The sequence below is a fragment of the Macaca mulatta genome, chromosome 6, assembly GCF_049350105.2.
Source record: "Macaca mulatta isolate MMU2019108-1 chromosome 6, T2T-MMU8v2.0, whole genome shotgun sequence".
Classification (NCBI taxonomy): Eukaryota; Metazoa; Chordata; class Mammalia; order Primates; family Cercopithecidae; genus Macaca; species Macaca mulatta.
Window position 1 is genome coordinate 35,425,043 of NC_133411.1, and position 25,012 is coordinate 35,450,054.

At 40.0% G+C, this 25,012-nt stretch overlaps 1 protein-coding gene across 3 annotated transcripts; it reads right to left on the reverse strand.

The window, feature by feature from the left end:
• Window position 1: 1 nt before the first annotated feature.
• C1QTNF3 (C1q and TNF related 3) lies at window positions 2-23,477 on the reverse strand. 3 transcript variants are annotated; one of them, XM_078004645.1, is made up of 6 exons: window positions 23,089-23,477; window positions 15,817-15,928; window positions 13,442-13,596; window positions 8,796-8,925; window positions 4,201-4,300; window positions 2-1,043 (listed from the first exon to the last, which is right to left on the reverse strand). In XM_078004645.1, exons 1-6 carry the CDS (start codon window positions 23,350-23,352, stop codon window positions 884-886), a joined length of 921 nt encoding a protein of 306 aa, XP_077860771.1. In that variant the 5' UTR covers window positions 23,353-23,477; the 3' UTR covers window positions 2-883. The 3 variants fall into 3 exon arrangements, with proteins under 3 accessions (XP_077860771.1, XP_014995302.2, XP_014995303.2); XM_015139816.3 differs by having other exon boundaries at window positions 23,050-23,475; XM_015139817.3 differs by having other exon boundaries at window positions 23,269-23,468.
• Between the last annotated feature and the right edge of the window lie 1,535 nt (window positions 23,478-25,012).

Consider the following 25,012-nt stretch of genomic DNA (forward strand, 5'->3'; position numbering starts at 1 on the left):
CTTTAACAAAGGTGTGTTTATTTCCATATATTGCTCATTACATTTTTCTTGCCATAGTTTTATCTAAAGCCAAGTCAAAATTTTTCTCTAAGGTATTTATTAGTAGTGTGTGTTCTTCAGATATAAAATCCCTCTGGTCAACATGCAACATTTGAGTATCTATTGGTACTGTATCTCTATGAAATATTTATGACATTTGTTAATAGCAAACCTCAACCTCCTGACCCCACATCCGAAGTTGGGGGCGATGTGGGGGAACATAGACAAAATTACAAAAACATTACTGGTCAAGCACATTGCAGCTAAAATCTATTGACTTTAAAATAGTATTGTATGTGAATTCAGAGTTTTAACATATTTGTGGATCAAAAGGAAAGGATCAAAGGCTAAGCTGAACACAGAGGGCACTAAATTAGCTAATAAGGCAGCTAGTGTCCCTGTTCTTGCCCCAGCCCTGTCATATCACTGCATCTTATTCTCTCAAACATTATAAAGAATGATGAACTTAAAACTTCACGGGTTCCTGAAAATTGGTATTAAATTAAAAGCAGAGCAGCCAAAATTCTTTGCAAATGACTTCTCTGATAGAAAAAAAATATTTCCAACCTGCTTCAGAGGAGAATCCTCTTTTAGGTGCCAAGGAAAGAGTGATAAAGATGCTGAGTGTATTAGTCAAGGTCATCTGAGAAGACTACTTTGTGGTTGATTCTTCTGAGCCCCTGAGTTGTCCAACATTATTGGTGTACCTGTAGCATGAATAGCATTGCAACCAATAACTTTTTGAATACAGCATGTAAAACCCTAACTTGAATGTTCATCAGATCATAACAATATCAGCTCAGCTACAAGTCTTCCCCAAAGTGGAGCTATTCTAGTCATATATTTACTTAGTTTCAAAGAGCAGGAATCCTGCAAAGGTGGAGAAGCGTTGGTGGTCCCCATGGAGAGCGCCATTGCCCATTCGCAGCCAAACTTCATCCCCTTTGGCTAGCTTCAGCACAGCATGGTTGCTGGATGTATCTGATTTGCCCTTCATTTCATAGCTGGAAAGAAAAAGAAGATCAAACTACTTAGTCTTTGCCATGAACAACCAGCTCTTCACCAAAGTCTGTGCTTCCCTTTTCCCCTTCCCACAGGTATAATCCTGTGGCTAAGTTCTCGAAACAGCCTGTGAGCAGAAATGACCTAAGGCTGGCGAGTAACACTCTCACAAAACCCCTCCCTGCTCCTTCTTATGACTGTCTGGAATGTTCATGACAATGACCAGAATGATCTTGGAAGCCATATGTTGAGTATTGGGTTCTTGGAGACTGTGTGGAAAACAGCTCTCTCTCTTCCCTGCTCCAACCCAGAACAACCCTGGACTGTTTCATGAGAAGGAAAGAAAGTTATAATATGTTTGAGCTATTCCACTGGGTTTTTGTTACAGCAATTTAGCTTCCCCTAACTAGCTAGAATTTGGTACAAAAGGAGACTGCTCCATAATGCAAACAAAAATAGGCTTGCACTGGCTCATGGTCAGGCAAGGAGCAATGGGGAAACAAATATCATGGTCTGGGAAAGCAGAAGATCCATGTTACACTGTGCAAAAACATTTGGGAAAACATGTTAACTTGGAAGATCTAACGCCTGTAGGCTAAGAAAGGGAAGTGACTGGAAAAAGCCAAAATACTCTGCTGCTTTTAGAAAGATGTTGCTACAGAAGATGAGCTTAGGCAAAAACTAACTTGTTTGAAGAAGAAGAAAGTAGTGTCTATATGGTTGGGACCTAACAAGGTTAAAAAAGCCGGGTGTTTTTATACCTGGAAGAGCAGTGATAAAGTTGATGTTTTCTCCTTAAGACTGCTCATTTAGCAGCCATGAAAAAGAATGAGTTCATGTCCTTTGTAGGGACATGCATGAAGCTGGAAGTCATCATTCTCAGCAAACTCACACACACAGGAACAGAAAACCAAACACTGCATATTCTCACTCATAAGTGGGAGTTGAATAATGAGAACACATGGACACAGGGAGAGGAACATCACACACCAGGGCCTGTGGCGGGGTCGGGGGAAAGGGGAGGGAGAGCAAAGGGGAGAGAGAGCATTAGGAGAAATACCTAATGCATGCAGGGTTTAAAACCTAGATGATGAGTTCATAGGTGCAGCAAATCACCATGGCACATATATACCTATGTAACAAATCTGCACATTCTGCACACGTATCCCGGAACTTCAAGTAAAATTAAAAAGAAGAAAACTAAAAGACTACTCATTCAGTCAAATAGACACAGCTGTGGCACAATCTGATGGATTAAAAATATTGCCTTTCTACCCAAATCTATTGCTTTAGAAGGCCTCAGGGTAATTCCATTAAATTGAGAGAAAGCCATGAAGACAAGGAATAGCAGGCTGAAAACTGTCAAGAAAAGTACATGGAGTGTGGTTTAGTAACACATGTAACTGACTTGACTTAATCTCTTTAACAAACAAAGTAAAAGCCAGCTAAGTAAATAGAGTAAATAGAGTAAAAAATAGAGTAAAAGCCTGCTAAGTAAGTTTCTGAGGAAATGGGTTTACCAGAGACCCAAAACTGGACTCAAGAGGCTTGGGATGTTTGACTCAGTCTTCAAATTCGCACCAGCAGGAAGTGGGCTGTGAGAGAGCCCTGAGGAGGGCTTGCTCACCTTTCAGATGCGCTACAGAGAAAAGCAGACAGAGAAGACCCTCCTAGAGGACAGAAGCAGGAGCCAAAGAGAAAAATAGCCAACAAACCAATTTGATGAAAAGTACTGCTCATTGACTAACTCAGGGCTTTGAGCTGGATGCATTATTTGTGCTTTACAGGCTGTCTCTCATAGGGTCAGAGCGATGGGGAGACATGTATTCTAAGTGTAGGAAGAAGAGTTCAGCAGATATTTGGAAGCCAGAGGGCAGAGAAGGCTAGCTGTTCACCAGAATCCCCTTTCCTTTCTTCCATTGGCCCTACAATTCCATGTCACCCTTGCATTTGTTGGGTGGAAAACAATGTGACTAAGTTCTCTGAACAGAATTCCTGATTCATAAACATTTCCACAAGCTTGCAACAGGAACCTTTTTTCCTTCTGGCTCTGGCAATGACAATGACCAGAGAGAATTTCAAAGTCAGTTTTTTTTGTTGTTGTTTGTTGTTTTTTGTTGTTGTAATTGTTTTTGAGATGGAGTCTCGCTCTGTTGCCCAGGCTGGAGTGCAGTGGTGCCATCTCGGCTCACTGCAAGCTCCGCCTCCTGGGTTCATGCCATTCTCCTGCCTCAGCCTCCCGTGTAGCTGGGACTACAGGCGCCCGCCACCACGCCCGGTGAATTTTTGGTATTTTTTTTTTTTTTTAAGTAGAGACAGGGTTTCACCGTGTTAGCCAGGATGGTCTCGATCTCCTGACCTTGTGATCTGCCTGCCTTGGCCCCCCAAAGTGCTGGGATTACAGTGTGAGCCACTGCACCCGGCTCAAAGTCAGTTTTATAGATAGCAGAGCTGCTTTCATCAGCCTGGCTTCCTCAAAAAACAGGAAGAATAAACCCATTTCCAACCTGCACCCCTCCTACAACTCCTCATTCTTTCCCAACCTGAAAGTCTTCCCTGGACTGGTCAAGAAAAATTAACTTCTAGTGTGTTAGAGCTACTGGATCTCTTAGTTGTAACAATTTCACCTACCCTGACTCATCTTTCTGTCTTTTGGCATTTCACTCAGGTTAGGCTCCAGAAGTAAACACAGCAATTATCACACATCATCAAAAATAACAGAGAAATGCTAACAGCCACAAAATATTTCATAGATAACTCATGGCCCATTTAATTGTAAGAAAGGTGTTGGCTCTCTGCCTCTCTGCCACATTCCAAGCTAACATCAGAAGGTGTGGGAGAATGGGAAAGCAGAAAAAGGGGCAGAGAGAGAGGAGAAAAATAATGATTTATAAAAATAATCCAAATGATTGGTTATGGGGAGTGCTGCTAGTAATAAATGCAAGGCCTCTTATCAACCTGCTGATGCTCAAGTTCATCAGATTTATTTCTTCCCAAACAATAATGGTGATAATGTGGCCACATTGGTGCATGAGGGCTCGTATTGAGGACAGGGCCATGTCAGGCTCTATTGACTCCTATACACTTCCCTGTCATTAGGTGTTCCTTGAACAAACAATGGCAGCATGGATGAGACCCGTGATAGAAAAGACCACTCACCTATACATGCTGAAGACTGTATTGCCATTGTGCATAAGGTACACATACACTTCCTCAACATCTTCATGCTTCATCATGCTGAAGGTGAAGAAATACACACCTGAAAAAAGCAGGTATTTATCCATGTTGATATTAACATATTATACACTGAGGACCTGGAGATACCTGGAGATTTGCCAAATGCCTTCGCATGTCTTTTATTGATATTCTTTGTAGTATGGTGTTTCTCCTTGGCCTTGATCTGCAGGAATGTCCCTTTACCTACTCCCCTTCCAAGTGCTTTCAAGTGTTTTGAGACTTTCTCAATGTGTACACTGTGTATCCCGAATAAGACTTGAAAGTCTTTAAGGGAAGAGGCCTACCTCATTTTAGCTGTATCTCACCACCTTGTGCCCTGACAAAGTGCTTAGGGCAAGGTAGGTGTTGTTCCTGGGCATAGGTTAGCTATCATCCGCATCTACCACAGAACTCGTGTTACCAAGGTACAGAGAGGTTTGTGGTTGAACAACGATGCTCCGTAGCTTAAGAAAATGAGCAACTATAACAATACAACAGACGATTATACTCACCAAAGGGGTTAGCCAAAGATAAGGAAATCCTGGAGCACAGAATAAATGTTTATGAGTTATAAAGATATGGTTCTGGTAATTTCTTATGCTATTCCTTGTATGTTGGTGAAATTATATACAATAAACAGAAAGACCCAACTTAGACTCAGTGACAGGACCTTGTCACTAAAAGTCTGTATCCTCTTCATTTGAAAAAGACCAACATATATTTTTCAAGATTTGAGTTATTTAATAAGAGCCTAGGGCTCCTAATTGAAAGCAATATAATATGACCTAATATACTCTAAATGCCAGCACACAGGATACTTTTACTGAATGATTAAGAAGAATCCAATAGCACACAGAAAAAACAAAAGGAAAATTTTTCAAACTCTAAATGATCTGGGATTTTGGTGTGCATTTTGGAAAGGTGAATGAACATAAGTCATCAAGCTCTTACTGATTTCCATGTTACATTTTAAACAAATGGCCTTTCAAGACAGTAACCCAGAAATAGCTTTAATAAAAGATAGTTCTATTTCTTTCTCAAAGGTGCAATCAAGTAAGATGAAAGTTGTAAGGGTGCCATGTCAATTCACCTCATTCTAAGTCAGATTAAATGAAGAAGTATGATGGTGCTTTGTCTAGTGCCGAGAACGCATACTCAATGTTCTGGGAACAAAGGAAATGGCCTAAAAGTTTATCATGCCTATTCATATGCCTAGAGATTGGCCCACAGATGAAAAGTAAAGGCAGATAAAAATTAAAAGCCTCAAGGAAAATAGTTTATATGTGTTTAGTTTTTCACGTTTTATAAAATTTCATATTAGACACATACACATACATAATTTTCAATACCTCAAGAAGATAAAGCTGAAATCAAAATGACAGGAAAATTTATTAGTTTTTCTTACAAAATCATGACAACTGTTAAAAATAGATTGCAAAAACATGTTAGAAAGAGTAGACTAAAACACCAGATGGTGAATAAATGAAATGCCTGGAGTTGGAAATATCGAAGTTAGTATGTATTATACCCACATGTGACTTTCCTGCAAGGGAAGCTACTGAAACCAGAGGAGACACACTTGCACTACAGTTTGGTGGTCTTTGTGTTGCTGTAATTTCAAAAACCAGCCTTCTCTGTCTCTTCACTCCCAAAGCTGGAAAGGATAAAATGGTCTTTTTGCAATCTATTGCAAAAATGGAGACTGAAACAGAAAACTGTGAGGGTCAAATGACAGTGGTATCGCTAGAAGCTGAACGTCTGGCAAGAGAGCTCTAAAAAACTAAATTCTTACTTAGGCTTCAATTATAAAGCCACTTAATTCCATGGAAATGTGGACTAGGTATTTCTAGTCACTAATATAATCTGTGGCACAGATAGCATTTAACGGAATAGTTATAAGAAAATTACCACGTAAACCTTCAGAGCAGAAAATCACATAAGAACATTTAAAGATGATTTTCATGACATTAAGGTATAATGAAAGATTGCTTCTATCATCTCATATCTCAGTTCATTTCTGACTTAAGTTGAGAAGAGAAATAAATCAAGGTGCCATTAAAAGCATTTGTGAACATCTGACAGGGCCACTGCCTCCATCAGAAGTTTCTTCCTTTTAATTCTGGATACCATATAGAGAAATGAAAAGAACTGGAAAACAAAAATCAAATAAGTATCCACATTCTGCAACACTAAGAGACTGGAAGAAAATCAATGAACTTCAAAAATACCTGTAAGTGCTGCCAAATGCCCCTGAGGGTGGACAGAGTCACTTGGAGATAACACAAGTTTGGGCTGGGCTCTGAGGAGGCCAGGTGACAGCAGGTGTCACACAGTGCCAGGAGAAATGCACTCTCTTATAGTGAGGGCCATGTGGAAGTGCAATGCTGAAAACAAGCCGCTGTGAACAGGGCCAAGTGGAAGCAAAGGCTGCGTTTGGGGTGATGGTTGCTAGATACAGTGTAGGATGTGGAAAGAGGATCTGCAGTGAGTGGCCAATCTCAAAATTTGCCAGCAAAAAATAAATAAATAAATAAAATAAAATAAAATAAGGAAAAAAAAAGAAAGAGAAAAGAAAGAAAGGAAAAAAAAGGACTCCTGAAGGCAAGGGAACCAGGAAGCATAAGACTGGCTTCAGAAGCTTTCATGGACCCAGTGCAGTCTGGAGAGGCAGTGGAAGTGTGACCAAGGAAAACACACATCAGGGCCGTACTTAAAAGAATCCGTTAGTCCCCTGGCAGCAAGGGAGGGAGCCTTTGAGTTATCTAGTCTAGAAACTGCCCTGGTCCTTTCTTCACCAAGAAACTAGAGCATATAGCTGGTCTAGGAAAATCCAACTCATTCAATCATCACTTAATTTTTTTAAGTAGAAAAGAAAAGCAAAAATGACCCTAATGTATTAACTATACTCTCCAAGAAAAAATGTTGTCATGTAGTGGATGAAAAATGTAGCCATGAATTTATACTAATAAAGCAAATACCTCTATGAAAGAACATTATAGAACAAAAGGTGCGAACCCATGGTAGAAATGGCCAGACAATAAAAGGAATTAAAAGTTGGGGGCATCAGAAAAACCTGGTGAGATCTGAATAAAGTCCATAATTTAGTCATAGTATTGTACCTAGATTCATTTCTTTATTTTAATAATTGCACTTTGGTTATTTAAAACGTTAATAGTAGGGGAAGATGGCTAAAGAAAATATGATAACTTTGTATAATATTTTTATAACTCTCTCCTATAAGTCTAAAATTAATTCAAAGTAAAATGTTTGTAAAATGGGATTTTCTATTTATTGACTGTCCAGAAACTTGAAAGCACATTTTGTTGATAAGGCTATCAGGAAATAAGCGCTTTCATATCTTAACAATTTAAGTATATTGGTACAACACTTACAGGGAGCAATTTGGTAAAATTGATAAAAATTATGGATATGTTTATACTGATAACATTCCTGAAACTTTAGCCTACAGATGCACCTGTAAGTGATCAATTACAAAGTGGTATATTCTTGCCGGCATGGTGGCTCACACCTGTAATTCCAGCACTTTGGGAGGCTGAGGCAGGCGGATCACTTCAGGCCAGGAATTTCAGACCAGCCTGGCCAACATGGTAAAACATGGTAGTCTCTACTAAAACTACAAAAATTAGCCAGGTATGGTGGCCTGGGTCTGTAGTTCCAGCTACTCGGGAGGCTAAGTGGGGAGGATCGCTTAAGCTTGGTAGGCAAAGGTGGCAGAGGTTGCAGTGGGCCGAGATGGCACCACTGTACTCCAGGCTGGACAACAGAGTGAGACCCTGCCTAGAAAAAAAAAAAAATCCACCACCACCACCAAAAAAAACCAAACTGGAAACAACCCAAATGTTCAGCAATAAGGGAATCATTAAATATACGTTGGTACATCCAGCTATAAGAGAGAAGATAAAGTAATGATGTGAAAAGGTTTCTAAAATATCTTGTTAGTTTTTTAAAAAAGTAAAACACAATCAGAATGTAGACTGTCCTAGCTTTTATACAGAAATGTGAGAAGATATATTTGTATTCATTTGCGTAAACAAACTCTTTTAACTTTTTAAATAAGTAAATGTATTACCTGCTCAATTTCTTTTAATTAAAAAAATAGGATCAGGCACTCCTTGAGGTGGTGGCAAGGGGAGGAAACAGTTATGACACATTTAAACTGAGAATTATGTTTTAAGGACTTTTAAAGTCTGAGGTAACTATGTCCTCTTAAGAATTATTTAGCTCAGTCTAGATCAGAGTTAATAATATTAATGACTGTGGCCATATTTTAAAAACTATTTTTGTGTTTTCAGATTCTAATTCATTTACTTTGAAATCCAATAGAAATCTATATGAGCTGTTTGGTTTAACTTGAATCAGAAAAAAATAACTACCTTAATGTCTTCTTTTATTTCATACTCCCTTCCTCCTTCTTTTCCTCCCTCCCTTTCTCCATCCCTCCCTCTCTTCTTTCCTTCCTTCCTTGTCTTTATTATTACATTGATTAACTCAATCTTTATCCAATGTTTCCATCTCACCTGATACTGGGGCCCCAAATCTACCAGTCATGACATCAAAGAAGTTTCCAATGTTGGTCTCAACACTGCTGAAGATAATCCCACTGTTCTGATTGCTGAAGTGTGTTGCCAGAGAAGCCATGAATGCAATCTAGGAAAGAATTATTGGTCAACAAATAGGCAATTTATCTTAAAGAAGTCAAGTTTTTATGCAGATTAGTGTGTTAAACATTATACATAACAGCAAGATTGGGAATAAACATCAATCTATGGAGAAAGAAATAAATAAATTATGGTAATTCCTAACACTTGAATGCTATGCAGCCGTTAGACTGACAATGTCTGAACATAGGTTTCAAAGATTATTTGTCTTTCAAATGATTTTTGAAATATTAAAATTCTGTTATCAAATAATGCCAGAAAAATTTAGATGAAATTTTCCACTTACAGCCGTGAAATGCACATCAGCAAATTCAAGGATGTGAGAAACCCTATAGCCAAACATTTTAATTTTGGTAACCCTGCATTATTTTTTCCCCAAGAGATACCTATTAATTTATTGTTTTTCTTTATATAGACAAGTTCTCACTATGTTGCCAAGGCTGGTCTCAAACTCCTAGGCTCAAGAGATCCACATTCCCTGGCCTCCCAAAGTGCTAGGATTATAGGTGGGAGCCATGGTGCCCAGTCTATCAATTTCTAATGAAATTAATTCTTTGAATACACTTTGAGAATTCTTGATGCTGATCTAAATGTGCATCTATATAAAATGAGAAAATATCTTCAATACACTGTTTACTCAAAAAGTAGACAACACAAGATCATTATTGTCTGATACCAGACTTTATTAACTGTGTCTGTGTAGATGGAGTTATTGTGTGGGCAAATTCAGAAAAATATCTGCAAGAATATTCTTGAAATTATTAATAGCAGGTCTTTCTTGGTAGAAGTTTCATGGGAAAGTTTTCCTTTCTTCATTACACTTATAATTTTCAAGTTAGCATGTATTAATTTTATATTCAGAAAAAAAGATACAAATTTTAAAAATACAGAATTTTACTTATTTACATGAACAGACATTTAGGATAGATTGTCATTCATGAAATAAAGTAATAATATGTATATATGTTCCCATCATATTTAAAAGTAACACGTATATAAGTACACATAAATCTGAAAAGTTATGTAACTGTATGTTAATAGTAATCATTTCTGGGCATGTTTTATTATTTTTGGCCCAGAAGTTTTCTAATTTTTTTAATGATGAAAAGATATTACATGAATAACCTTGAAAAGGTAAAAAGGAGTGTTTGCGGTTATCTAAAATACAGAAAAATGGTTTACTAAAATTAACAATCTTTTTTAATATTAGAACAGCAAAAATTTTTCGGCATGATTTTGGATGAAAAAATGTAATATTGGAACTGCAAAGTTTAGAGATAGGGGAATCTGAGAAGTCATTTAATGGTCAACACCCATTTCTGGGAATGGTTACAAATACTTTATGTGTAATCTTTTAAGGGACTTTGAAAGCCTCTGCTCAATCGGTAAAAGATCAGCAAAGAGAATTAACTTAAGAAACCAGCTCATATTGGCAACCAAGATGCTCTATGAGTTTGGGAATAAAGCTGTCTACTTGGGCCCAAAGATATGAGATTAAGGCCCATCTCTCTTAATTCTGTCACTTGGCAAGTCATTGAGTAATTGAGCCTCAAATTTCTATATCCCTTAAGTGGAGAATGGGGCACTACTCTTCCTCCTCCTGGCACCACTACTACTATTGTTACCACCTCTATACTACTAATGTCCAAAGACAGGGTTGAAGTTCAAAATACAAAATGTTAACAATAATTTTAAAAGCCTTGAGACAATTCCACCTGTCAAGAAAAGCTTTTGTCACTATTCACAATAGCAAAGACATGGAATCAATATAAACTCCCATTGATGATAGACTGGATAAAGAAAATGTGGTACATATACACCCATGGAATACTATGCAGCCATGAAAAATAATGAGTGTCCCTTGCAGGAACATGGATGGAGTGGGAGGCCGTTATCCTTAGCAAACTAATGCAGGAACAGAAAATCAAACACCGCATGTTCTCATGTATATGTGGGAGATAAATGATAAGAATACGTGGACATATAGAGTGGAACAACACACACTGGGGCCTGTGGGAGGATGGAAGGTGGGAGGAGGGAGAGGTTCAGGAAAAATAACCAATGGGTACTAGTCTTAATACCTGGTGATAAAATAATCTGTACAATAAATCCCCATGACACAAGTTTACCTATGTAAAAAACCTGCACATGTACCCCTGAGTTTAAAATAAAAGTTTTTTTAAAAAAGAAAAGGTTCTGCTTAAACTCACCATTGAAGAATGACTTGTGAAAGTCAAAGTCAAAAAACAAAACAAAACAAAAAAATATACCCTAGAGATCACTTACTGTATAGAGATAATCCCCATTTTACACTGCAGTGTATCATTATGTGCAGAAAAATTAAAAAAAAAAAAGAAAGTCAAAGTCAATCCTTCATCCAAATGAGTCATTGAAACTGAGTGTAAGTTAGATTAATAAATTCTTTAACTTGCTGGGACCTTCAAAGAATGTGAAGTTCCCTCCTTCACAATCTGCCTACCCAAATGATTGTACTGTGATTTTAGGGTAAAATAGCTGATGGGGCAAATTTAATAATTGCCCAGAATGTTCTCTATCAAACTGGCTACTCTAGGGCCCCTTCTCCATGGTTTACCATTCATAGGTTCTGCGTTAGAGAGTCTAGCTTTGAGATGTGTATCTTCTGTCTTATTAAATACCTTAACCTGGCTGAGTGGCATCTCTAGCCTTTTTGTTTGTAAATTTATACTGGCACATGGATCCCAGGTTGCTGAAATTATTAAACAGTATTTGGCTAGGCACGGTGGCTCACACCTGTAATTCCAGCACTTTGGGAGGCTGAGGCAGGCGGATCGCTGGAGGCCAGGAGTTCGAGACCAGCCTGGCCAACATAGCGAAATGCCGTCTCTACTAAAAATACAAAAAAATTAGCCGGGCATGGTGTTGCGCACCTGTAATCCCAACTACTCCAGAGGTTGAGGCAAGAGAATCGCTTGAACCCTGGTGGAGGCTGCACTGAGCCAAGATCACACCACTGCCCTCCAGCCTGTGCACACACACACAAAACAAAACAAAAATAGCATTCATTTAAAAGTTGCAAAACCCACAAAAAGCAGTGAGAGTAACACACTAACTATTCAAGTTATTTTAAACTTGAAAAACCAGAGCCCAGAAAAATGATGGAACTTATACAGGGTCAAACAACCACCATACACGCACAAACAAAAGACAGTTTCCCCCTAATTGATCTTTCAGGCAAGAATCGTTTTATAGTGTAGTTCTTCAAAAATCTCTCATGCTGCAGGATTTTATCTCAGTTACTTTATTTTTATCCACAAGTTACTTTTTTTGGGAAGACACTAGCCAGAAAGAAACTTAATTTTTTAAAAATGCTAGTTTTCAATGCTGATAGCAGTCCCCTGGAGGGGATCTATTTCAAAATATTAGCCCTCCTCCACCTTCCAGAAATAACCCAAAATTAGTAATTTTTCTTGTGACCTAACCTCACATTTACAAGTTTAAGATGTTGTTGGCAATAAGAACTTTAACAGTCATTTAAAAAAGAGATAAAGAATAGATGGGTACTTGAGCTTGGGATAAAATGTACACTTTTAACCTCATAAATTGATTTTTTAAACTTTATGCTGAAATGAATGTAATCTGGTCTGGAACACTGAGTGGATGACTCAAAACTGAAATCTTCCATTGATAAAGAAGATTCTGACAAGAAAAACTCAAGTAAAATTTATACCGCAAGGTCAAGCGTGGTGGCTCAAGCCTGTAATACCAGAACTTTTTTGGGAGGCCAAGGCAGGCAGATCACTTCAGGCCAGGAACTTGAGACCAGCCTGGCCAACATGGCAAAAACCTGTCTCTATTAGATATACAAAAATTAGCCAGGTGTGGTGATGCATGCCTGTAATTCCAGCTACTAGGGAGGCTGAGGCAGGGAATTGCTCAAACCTACGAGGCAGAGGTTGCAGCGTGCCGAGATCGTGCCACTGCACTCCAGCCTGGGCAACAGAGAAAGACTCTGTTTCAATAAATAAATAAATACAAATTATACCACAAAATCTGAGTTGAGAGAAAACATATATATCGATATTTATGTATGCATTAGTATATGTAAATATAACAACATTAATAAATAAAATATTATAACCAGACATTTCACCATTCCATTTATATATTTAAATGTTTATATATTTGAGTTGGCCCTAACTCTTATTACATCTTATTACATTCTTAAAAAAATCTCATTTCAGAAAACAGGAGATTAATTTATATTCAGGGTTGCCTTGGATTTGGTCCTATGTGGGTCTTAGATCTCACTCTTCATAAATGTCTCCCTAAGAATAATATCAAAGTCCTCCTTTTGGACAGCATGGGCCTTATGCAAACATCCTGTGACGTAGAAGAACAAACTGAGACTCAGATTTACTCAGGATTGGGGAAGACTTGAGGAAGCACTCGAACATCCTGATTCCTGGCCCCTCGTGGTCAGGGAGGTTGGAAAGCCACCAGGAGATGTACCGAGGATGGTTTACCTGAAGTTCTGGTGGAATCCCTGGGTAGCCCTTCTCTCCTTTGGGGCCATGCTGCCCCCGCTCCCCTCGAGGCCCCAGGTCACCTTTGTCGCCCTTCTCACCTTTGGCTCCTTCATGGCCGGTGGCTCCATTGTTGCCATTGTTTCCATGGTTTCCTTAAACAACCAGATATCATCACATGAGAAAACCCAGTCGCTCATACTTACCATCCATTTCTAGACAAACTGTCCAAACTCACTTATGAAAGGGGCCCATTCGAAACAATCCCAACTATAACCAACGGATATCATCATCTAAATAGGGCGCCAGGCTCTGAAAGAAGCCTTAGATACCCTAAAGCTCCAAAGCCTGTTCATCCTTTGAAGCAAGGCTTAGAGGAAAAATTGTGTAGAATTCTAATTATGATATTATCATTTAAAATAGCCAAGACTGGAAAGCACATATATAATCACCAATACTAGGAGGGCATGATGTGTTCTAGAAACTATGTTATATAGTCATAAAAAAGAAGGCTGAAGAAAAACATTTAATGATATAGTGATATTCATGATATTTTTAGATTTTAAAGTTATAAGTGGCCAGGTACCGTGGCTCACACCTGTAACCTCAACACTCTGGGAAGCCATGGTGGGAGGATCACTTGAGCCCGAGAGTTTGAGACAAGCTTGAGCTATATGGCGAGATCCCATCTTTACAAAAACAGAAATTAAAAAATTAGCCAGGTGTAGTGGTGCGCACCTGTAGTCCCAGGTATTTGGGAGGCTGAGGCAGGATGACCTCTTAAGCATAAGAGGCCAAGGCTACAGGGAGCCTGGATCATGCCACTTCACTCCAGCCTGGACAAAAGAGCCAGACCTTGTTTCAGGAAAAAAAAAAAAGTGATGAGTAAATAGAGATAACATGATACTCTCTTTGTTTGGAAAAAGATGTATTTATGTATTATATCCATAGGGAAAAAAAGACAAGAATAAGTTACAGAAAAATATTCACGGAGATTCTTTTCTAAATGTGGAACATGAGTAATTTTCATGTCATTCTGTGTATTTTCCTGTCTCTGAAGTTTTCTACAAAAAACACATACCACTTTTACAACTGAGGAAAAGGTAAACTCATTCATTAAACAAATTACAGCAATGATTTTGAAAGCAAGAGTTGGAAAATAATTTTAACTTTTCCCTTTGCCACCAAGAGACAATTTCTACACCTCTTCTTTATTTTTAATGTTTGCTAAATGTCAGGCTTTTTGCTGTTTATTTTGCATGCTACTCTTGGTCGGTTATCATACCAGGCTTACAACCTTTCCAAATGCTCAATACTAAATTGAGCTAATTAACATATGCATGAACTTTGACTGTGTTTACAAATTAATGTGTTCAGTGACAAAGCCATTTCCTGGTTAGAAAACATTTAACCAAGGCCAGCCTTATGTGTAACCTCAGAAGAGTTAAGACCTGAGAAGATTTTACAAGGGTCGAAATAGTCCCTACCCTACATCATTGCACCTGCTGGCTGCTGTCCTTGATGGCCAATGACATAGATCCCAAGCCAGTAAATGTAGTTTAAAGTTTAACATAAGATTTTCTTGCTGTAAATTTGTTTTTGTGCAAGAAGCTACTCAAAAGTAGAAAAAAATTTGAACCACATTTGATCAATATTAACATCAATGAGAGTAAGTCACAGAAGAGCCAGTGGACTTGGGCCAGACCCTGAGATGAGGTCCTACCCTAGGGATTAACCTGAGGATGAAGACAATAAAACCCAAGGTAGGCTTGAGAGCCCCAAATTGAGGGGACCTGGGCTACCCTTTCCTGGACTGACCCAGGTACCAGCAGGCCCGCGGCACTTCCCTGTGCCTGGCGGCACTGGTACGGTACAGATGGCTGAACTGTTGGCCTAGTGGGGTCTGATGTAGCTCCAGAGCCTTCCCCATGCCACTACATGGTACTGGAGCCTAAAAATGTTTCCATGAGGCCAAGAGTGGCATGAGAGTCAACTACGAGATGACTGAACATGGAGAGACCCTGAGACTGGAGGAAGAAGCACTTAGCTGGACCTAGAGTCACACAGAAGGATGCACAGCTCAGTGACTGGCATTGAGATGGCTGTAGCCCAGACCGGTAAGCTTTCGGCTATACTCTGCCCTTCATAAAGTGCGCTGTGGCAGATATACTGGAAAGAAGACTATGACCTGATCGTTTTAGACTTAGTGCTGGTGAGGAGACTCCCAGACTATGAACGTGGTACTCCAGGATGCCATGAGTCTAGTGGATCCTTTGGATCACACCGAAGTGATCCCAAATTATTTAGGTTTGCCCTTTCCTCCTACTTTAGCTCAGGCTGCAATTAGAGTGACAGCGTGTCTTGCTCATCCTTACCTGGAATGCCAGGAGGGCCCGGTGGCCCAGGGGGGCCTTGGTAGCCTCGAAAGCTGTAGTCTCCATGACAACACTTACTGCAGTCTGGGGGTAGTCCTCCGGTTTGTGGAGACTAAAAAGACAGAAAGAGAAGCTTCAGAACAAAAGGTACTTATGAGCAATTAGGATTTCTAAATTTTCACTGACCTTGACCCTTAGGCAAGCTTAACTCCAATCAATCACAGCAAGATCAGAAGAGATGGGATGTGGCAGAGATATCAGTGGCAAAGAGTCAGGGAGTAGCTAAGGTCAGTTGATGATCAAAGGAAAAGGCAACTAGAAAGTCAAAGGCAACTAGAAAGTCAATAGAGGAAGATGCTCTTTGAAAAGGAGGAAGTGGGAAGTTGGGTCCTATTTCTGGAAAGTGCCTTCCTGTTGCTACTGTAACAGCAAAGGAAGAAACTCCTTCAGAAGTGGACTTGGAAGCCTTTTTTCTTTTCCAACTGCCATAGCCCCAGATGTAGCTAAATTGAGTAGATGATCCTCAAATTACAAGAATTATCCACTTCAAACACGATTTTTAAATGCTTACTATATCCATGATACTAAGTTAAGAGCTAGACTAAGATTTCCTGGAAATTCTGAATAGTAACACTAGTTTTTCAAACAGCCATAGCACACTTAAATTGTCTTAGAAAACGAAAGAAATAAAGTATTCTTTAGTCCAATACATTTATTTATTTGTTTAACTGACAACTAGAAATTACATGTATATTTATCATGTATAACATGTTGTTGTAAACTAAGTACACAGCGTAAAATACTAAATTGAGCTAATTAACATATACATTGTCTCATATACTGTTTTTGTAGAGAGAGCACTTAAAATCTACTCTCAACAATCTTCAAGAATATAATACATTGCTATTAGCCATAAGTCCAATACATTTTTATTAATTATCTACATCTTGAAACAACTTTAATTTTGTAAGTAAATCAACTATTTAACATGATTTCTATTTCCCACATTCCACTTTAAAATGTGAAATAATTAGGCCAGGCATGGTGGCTCACGCCTGTAATCCCAGCACTTTTGGAGGCCGAGGCAGGTGGATCACCTGAGGTTGGGAGTTGGAGACTAGCCTGGCCAACATGGTGAAACTCCATCTCTACTAAAAATACAAAAATTAGCCAGGCATGGTGGTGCATGCCTGTAATCCCAGCTACTTGGGAGGCTGAGGCAGGAGAATCACTTGAACCCAGGAGGCAGAGGTTGCAGTGAGCTGAGACAGCACCATTGTACTCCAGCCTGGGAGACAAGAGCAAGACTCAGTCTCAAAACAAAAAAAAAAACAAAAAAACAAAAACAAAAACAAAAAACCTGTGAAATGATTATCCCACTCTTTGAACCAATATTTTATAAGCATTTAATGGGTACTAAATATGCTCAAGTATGATGCCGAGTGAAATGCTTATTTACACAAAGATAAATTTCTAAAATATATGCTGTCTAAGAGCTAAAGACTTAGTGGAAGTTGATTGGCAGAAAAGTTAAAGTTGCTTATGAAATTTGAACTCTCATCTAAATTGGCAACTTGCCTTTTAATTATGTCATACAAAATACTCGTGGAAATGTTCTTAGACATCAATTATAATTCAATGGTCTTTTGAAAACAGCATGTTGTTGCTAAGAGATTCATGAAAAAAACGAAGTAAAGGAGGGAAAAAGGAGGACAGGGAAGAAGAGAAAGAAAAAGGAGACACAGAGGGAGGAAAAAAGAATTTAAAATTCAAGTTGCATTTATCACTAAAAATTTAAGCAGAAAACTGGGTCAAAACTTCACACCGTTAAACATTTAGACCTTACTTTCTTTTCTTTCTAAAAATGGGCTTGGATTTTGTTCTTACTCTCTCACTGCTTTTTCCTAAAATTTTCCACAAAGCTATTCAGGGAAAACACTGAACAGTATCTGTAGCACAAGCATTCTCCTGCAACAGCTCAGAACCCAAGTCTTGCTGATCAGGAGCTATAACTTAGAGCTAACTCCTAGTCTTGTCTTCAGTCTACCAGGCTGAAACCTGGACAAGAACTAACTAGAAAGTATGAAAACCTTCTGTCAAATTGGTAGGGGAAGAAAAAATCAACTAAAGCCATTGGTTTGAGGTGAGGGATTTCATCTCAGTGATTTTATCTGAGGGATTTCAGGACACTTGGAAAGTCAAAGACACCACGGCACGCCCCACTTTCTAATCCAAAATTGTAATCTGAGAAGGAAGGATTCCATATTTCCTGTTATGGTTTTGCTAATGTGAAATTCAGCCTTTTAAACCTCAGAAAATCCAGGGCTCTGCCAATGATGAATTTTAAGGATGGAAAAGGGAGGAGAAGGAGGGAAAATCCTCAAGTGGAACCATTGATGTAGGAATGGAATGGAAATTCTGAAATGCTTAGGAATGTTGAAACACCCACTGGATGTAACTAGAATTTCCATCATGGTGCTGCGTGACCTTAGAGAAGTCACTGTTCTCCAGACATCTTTTTTGTTTGTTTTGTTTTTGGCTATTAAATTGGAGGATTGGATGAGGTGGTGTTGGTGCACAGAAAATGACTCTTTAAAATACGTGCTTCAACGTGTTGAGTGCTTTGGAAATGGAAGGCTTCAGAAATAAGCCATGAAGATAAGGTGAGCACAGGGAGGATGGAAGGCTCTGTGGAGCAGGACAAAAGCTCACTTGACCTTGATTTTCAGTATGAATGCAGATCATGAGAGAGGGGCCTCATGATCCTTCTGACCTTTAGTGTTTTAATAAAGAGGTGTTGGAAGAGCTATCATAGGGAAAACTGGCTTGTGGCAAATCTCTTATTAAAAAAAAAGAAGAGAAAAGAAAGAAAGAAGCCTCAGATCCAAGGTCTCTCTCTGACCTTTCCCTGCCTCCCAGTCTCTCTGATCCTCTTTCCAGAAGTGCCGGGAGGGACTCTGTCTGGAATTTCTTTATTTGACTAAGGAAGTGTCTTTCCAAAAGAAATGCAATTGTCTTACGACCCCCTCCTTAGGAATCTCATCAAATAGCCAGGAAAGATCAACCACTGGAGAAGCAAAGATACTGGGAGTCATCACAAGGCTCAGACAGGCTTTTCTTCTATTTCCTGAGGGCAGCTAGAAGCCATAATCTGGGAAGCTTTAAGACAACCTCTGTTCACAGTAAATTTCTCTCCCTTCCCTTCTTGACACTGTTACAGTAGGTAGCTACTCAGACACGAGCAGGGTAGGGGAGGGCTCTACCTGACCAGGAATGTCAGGTGATCATCAGGTGATGATCAAGTGGCTTTTAACTGTCTCTAAAATAATAATTGGTTGCAGCCAGTGCCAGGGAAAGGCAGTCTTCGTAAAGATAGAAAAAACCTGAAACTGGTTATCAGCAGCTTCCCAATAAGATCTCAGGAGTTGGGCAAGTGGGCTCAAGCATGTGCACTAAGAGGCAAAATGGCAGTTTAAGTGGCAAATGACCACCTAGGAGCATTTGGCTAGTAAGGGAAGAATACCTCAAGTGAGCATGCTTACAACTCCAGTAAACACACTGTGCATGCTCACCTCCCAAGTAAGTGCTGGCAGGCCACTGCACATGTGGACAACCCACCCCAAGGGAAGAATCAAGGCAGAAGTAATGCAAGACCCCATGAGTATGCCAATGTAAAAAACCCCAAGTCAAAAGGTCAAACCGTGCACTTGTTTTTCAAGTTGCCCATTTGGCCCTCTTCCAAGTATACCTGCCTTCCTGTTGTTCCTGCTCTAAAGCTTTTTAATAAACTTTCATTCCTGCTCTAAAACTTGCCTTGGTCTCTCCTTCTGCCTTATGACCCTCAATGAAATTGAGGAGCCAAGAATTGACGTTGCCGCAGACCCACATGGATTCACTGCTGGTAACAACACCTCCCCCAGGGCTCAGAGGAACTTTGTAATTTACTTCTACATTCCCCAACTTCCCGCTACCCTACATGGAAGGGTGTGTAAGCATGCATACTGCATTGGGCTATTGGGAAATCATCCCCATGTGATTCCCATGTGCTATGCACATTAAGTAAATCTGTATGTGTTTTTCTCCTATTGATCTGCCTTTGGACAGTTCATTTTCAGAGAATCTTCAGAGGATGAAACAGGAGATTTCCCACTTTTTCCCTACAATTGTCTTGCATTTTTTTCCAGCTCTACAATGCAAAGATACTAAAGTATTTTCCAAAGCTTCAAATAATAATTTAGAAACATTTTGTTTTTAAAGTCTAGTATCTAGGCACAAGAATTCAGCTGCAGGAGATGAGGTTGCTCAATGCTAAAGTCAACTAGGATTGGAAGTGCAAGACCAGGCTATCTGAGGGCGCTTTAATTGCACAGAGCTGCCACCAGAACAGTGAGAGACTTCTGGTTGCTACTAATCAGGCGCCTCATGAGAACCCTTCAGCAACATTGCATTACAGGTTCCTTCCTCTGGCCTTATCTTTCAAAGTTCAGTCGAATGAAACAATGCTTGTGAGCCTTTTGCTGGAGCTCTTAGAACAAGTTGGACAGGATGTGTTAATTCAGAAGTTTTCTCCTAGGTAAGGGAAAATTACATGTAGGTAGTTGCTATTTATGATCTCCTTAAGTTTATCATCCCCTTTCCCAAAAGCGGGTCAAATTTGTATGCAGAAGGCCTGTAAATCTGCAGCATGGGAGAAAGAGTTTCTCTCTAAGACACGCTCCATCAATTTTGTAGATGGAGGCCTAGGGGTAATGATGCAGAATGGAGCTCTACTACTAGTAAGTGACTTCTAGGAAGGAGAGTCATAGCTCCTTTTTTTAAACCTCCTGCCCCAAAAAAGGGAAAAGAAAGAAGAGGAAGGGAAGTGGGAAGAGGGAGAAATGGGTATCCAGGAGAAGGAGGGGAGATTGATAAAGGTGAATGACAAAGAGGCTGCAGAGAAGAAAATACCAGGAAAAGAGAGCCCAGGTCTGCCCACCCCAGATCTCTGGCCATTGTACTCCACCATGAACCCACAGCCAGAGCATCTTTCCAGACCATATATCTGATGACCTCACTGTCCTGCTATGAACAAACAAAGCCTAGCTAGCAAAGCAAAATCTAAGCTCCTAAACCAGCTAGCAGAATCTTCCTTGGCACTAACATTGTGTAACACCCCGTCCCCACCAGTCCCCACCCCTGCATCCCTAACCCAGGAGCTTCAGCCACAGCCAACCCCTCACACGCTTTCCAGTCTCTGTTGCAGCACTTTTTTTTTAAATCTGCTGTGGATAGTCATTCTTTTAATCTCATCTTTTGAGATCCAACTCAAAGACTATCAGTACTTTGACACTTTTGCCCAACTGCCTTTTATGTACTGACTTTATTTAACACATGGCATTTAATTAAACTTAATTTAATTAACAAAAATTTGTCTCTACTATAGCACTTCAGGATTGTTTGGACATGGGAGCTCAGGCAAATTTATCTTTATATATCCCTGGCCCCCCCTTTTAAAGTTTGGTACAAAGTAGAAACACAAGAGATGCTTGGGAACTGAATGAATAAGAGGAAAAGTGAATTGTGATCAAAGAAGAGGGACAGGGGAAGTAGGGAAAGAAGGAAGAACGTAGCACAATCCTCAATTCCATCTGTGGTCTCCACAGCCATTGGTAGAGGAGTTGTATTGAAAAATTCCAGAATATCAGTAACTCTAAATATCCTCAATATCTCCTGTTGGTGGTTTGTTTGAAAATACTTCAGGAACCTAGAAGCTAGAGTGAAGGAGAAATGTGATTTGGATTTCAGTGGCCTGCTGGCTGTCGGTTGTCAGGACATAATGACCAAAGACAACCTTTAACTTCCTTCTGCTTCCTCTGGGGGAATCACACTGCCATGGTCAGGAAGGATACCATCTGTAAAATGGAAAGTCCAGATCAAGTCTTGGACGGAAGTGAAAATATCTTCACCACAAAACAAAAACAAACAAAAACCTACACGCAAACCAGTGTTAATCATTACCCTTCAGCCAAAAGATTGTCAGATGCACAGACAATCTCTAAAAGTGGCTTTCAAAAGATAGGATCATATTTAGAGATTATCACTTCTTCTATGGCTTCTTAAAGAAGCAATTTTCTCTGGATACATCCCCCACAGAATGGTTTGGACAACTGCATTGTGTGGTCAAGTTAAAAGCTCTGGGTTAGTTTCAGATCTGCAACTGATTCTGTGTATGATCTTGATCTGATCATATAACCAACCAACCCACCCAAACTTCTGAATATATGGTAGGAAGGATTTAGATTTCAATTACATGAAATTCTTCAGGTCCTATTTAATGCATTAAAGTAATCAAATCTTATAGTAAAAACCTATGTGTTCAAATATCATGTAACTCAAAGTAACTCTTCTTGCTCCCTCCATCAGTTTTCAGCACACTACACGCCTAGAGGGTAATTCAAAATATGTCTCGTCATGTACTTAATATTTTAAATTACACTGAGTGTCACCAATTTGCAATTCACTCTACTGAAATCTTAACTCACTCTTGTACTACCAAGATTTAAAGATATTTCCTTAGAGCTGAATTTATAACCTGAGAAATAGATCAAGTCCTCTGTGATTATCAGGCATCAAATCATGCTATAAGGTTTGCATTTCGAACAGTTTATTTTTTATTTAACTCTTTAATTCTTTTTAAAACAGGCTGAACAGAGAAGCTTAACAATCTAGAATGCTATTAATCAAATAAACAAGACTGCCATGAAATGTGACAGCACACTCACAAATCAAAGTAAAAAAACTTTGATTGCTTTTGACAAACTCAAAGGGCAGCTTCTCCCTGCTGGAAGGGGTTAAGAAAGTCCAATTCTCTTAAGAACAACAAATGATTGTCTACAGTGACCCATCTATCTGCATGGGTCAGCACTCCTTTCCGGACCAACAGAGCAAGAAAGAAATCAAGTCCCAGCATAGCAGGAAGCTGGCTGGCCGGGTTCCCCTTTCTGTTGGGGTGATGCTACGACCACTATCCCATCACATCATTGCTGCCTCTGCTGATTTTCTAACAGAGACCGACAGTCTCTCTTGTACCGGAGAGCAATCCAGAAAGAGATTCACAAGCAGCTTAGCGAACTTCTCGGAAGCATTCACTGATTCTAAGAATCTTAGCCAAAAAAAAGAACAACAACAACAACAGCAGCAGCAACAGAACTCATTAAGCTTTCACAGATATCCTTAGAAGAGAATTCTGAGTACCTGGCCCCAGAATGGGGTGATCTGGGCTAGGTCATCTACCTCGGGGTGCGGTAGCTCATCTGGTCTCAGGGATTTTAGGTCTGTAGAAGTGTTATTATCCACAGTCCCAGTTTTAGGATGGCTCCGCTCTCTCACTTTCTCCCTCCTGGAGCCGCTACGGCCAGTCTGCTGGTGGCTTTGCACTATTCTTGCCACCACTTTATTAGTTCTTCCGCTCACCTCCATGTATTCATCTTGACACAGGCAAAGAGGGAGGAAAAACAAAGCCAGCAATTGCCAATAGACGAGCTGCCTCCAAAGCATGATTCTCAATAGAGCCTCAGAGCTTCCCTGAGAAGACAGCAGGGCTCCAGGAGCGTGGTCTCCTCGGGCAGATGCCAGGACTGGAGCTGAGAGCTGCAGTGGCGGAGTGGTTTTATACTTTGGTGTGTAATAAATAAGGCTGTAGGCATGCCAGAGTGACAGCAGCCCTCCTCCCCAGGCAGAACAGCCCCCATTCATCATTTTCCCACACCACAGGCAAGAACGATTTGTGTACACAGTTCCCAGTTGGCGAAATTCATAAATGTCACACCTTGGCACGTTTCTGTTGAAGTGTGAAGAAAACATACACAACCAGCTGGGAACAGAGAGCATGTGTCCAGCGGTTTGCTTTTGTGATTAGACATGGAAAGGCTGTGTATTTGCAGTCTAAAAAGCCTTTTGGAAAAACCTACCGTTGCGCTTGCCAGGAAATTCAGGCTTAACTGCATCAGTTTCGTCTGAAATGGCAGTGGGAACCCATTCAGGGCTTTCACGACAGCTCTTGCTTTCTAGTTGTGCTGTTAGTATTTCCCCACTTTGGCCCACTTAAGATAACTCATTTCTCCTTCCAGAAGGCAGTGGCAGAAGGCAGTTAGTTGCCTACAAAACACTGAGCAGGATTCAGGTGCAGTGCCTCTGGGTTTAGCAAAGGTATTTCGCTATCCTCAGCTTTACTTCTTTTCCCCATGACTTCCCAAAAGCCAAAATTAAATCAAAGTTCACCAAGTCACTTATTGTCAGATGAAGATATAACACTCTGCTTTGTGTTAAGAGAAGGCTGTCTCTGGCTCCTCTTTCTTTTGACATATTCTGATTTAAAATAGAAACGGCACCAGGCACAATGGCTCATGCCTATAATCCCAGCACTTTGAAAGCCCAAGACAGGAAGATCCCTTGAGCCCAGAAATGTGAGGCCAGCCTGGGCAACTTAGCAAGACCCTGTCTCTACTTAAAAAATAAATAAATAATAAAATTGAAGAAGTGGAAAGCACCAAACACATTATTTCGAACACAGCATACCCAGAGCAACAGGATTCTCATGTTCTTTGCTTTAGTTGCTATACTTTTATTAATTCAGCCAAAAAGCGAATGGACATTCCTAATTGCTTCGGGATAATAAATTAAGAGAATTTAAACAGTCTTGTCATCAAAAATTGCTTCTATTTATATACGATTTTATTTATATTACTCATTCACTGGCTTAAGAAAATGTCACTGGCCTTCTCTTGTGAAAACTGGAGACCTAAGACCGTAAAGAGCATGGGTGGCAAGCGTCTGATGAGAAGGGGGCGATGCGGCACTGTGGGAAACTGAGGCTTGGAGAAGCTCAGCCTGCTGATGAAGAGTCAGAGCAGGTGGGAAAAGGGGAGAGAAGAGAGAGCTGCTGACAGCTGCCCCCATCGCTCAGCCAAGGGCCTGAGAACCAAGAGCCATCTCTAGAAATGGCCAGAACTGTCAAAAGCTAGCCTGGCTCCTCCTGCAGCTACCCGAACAGCCGCTTCCAGAGTCCACACTTATACATGGAAAGGGTTTGGTGCTGGAGACGGAGAGAGAGAGTTACTCTGTGAACTAAAAGCTCTCCAGGCCACAGTTCAGGGGCCTTGAAAGTCATGTTCGGTCCGAGCAGTCAGTTCCCACCTAGTAGGGAATTAAAAACTCA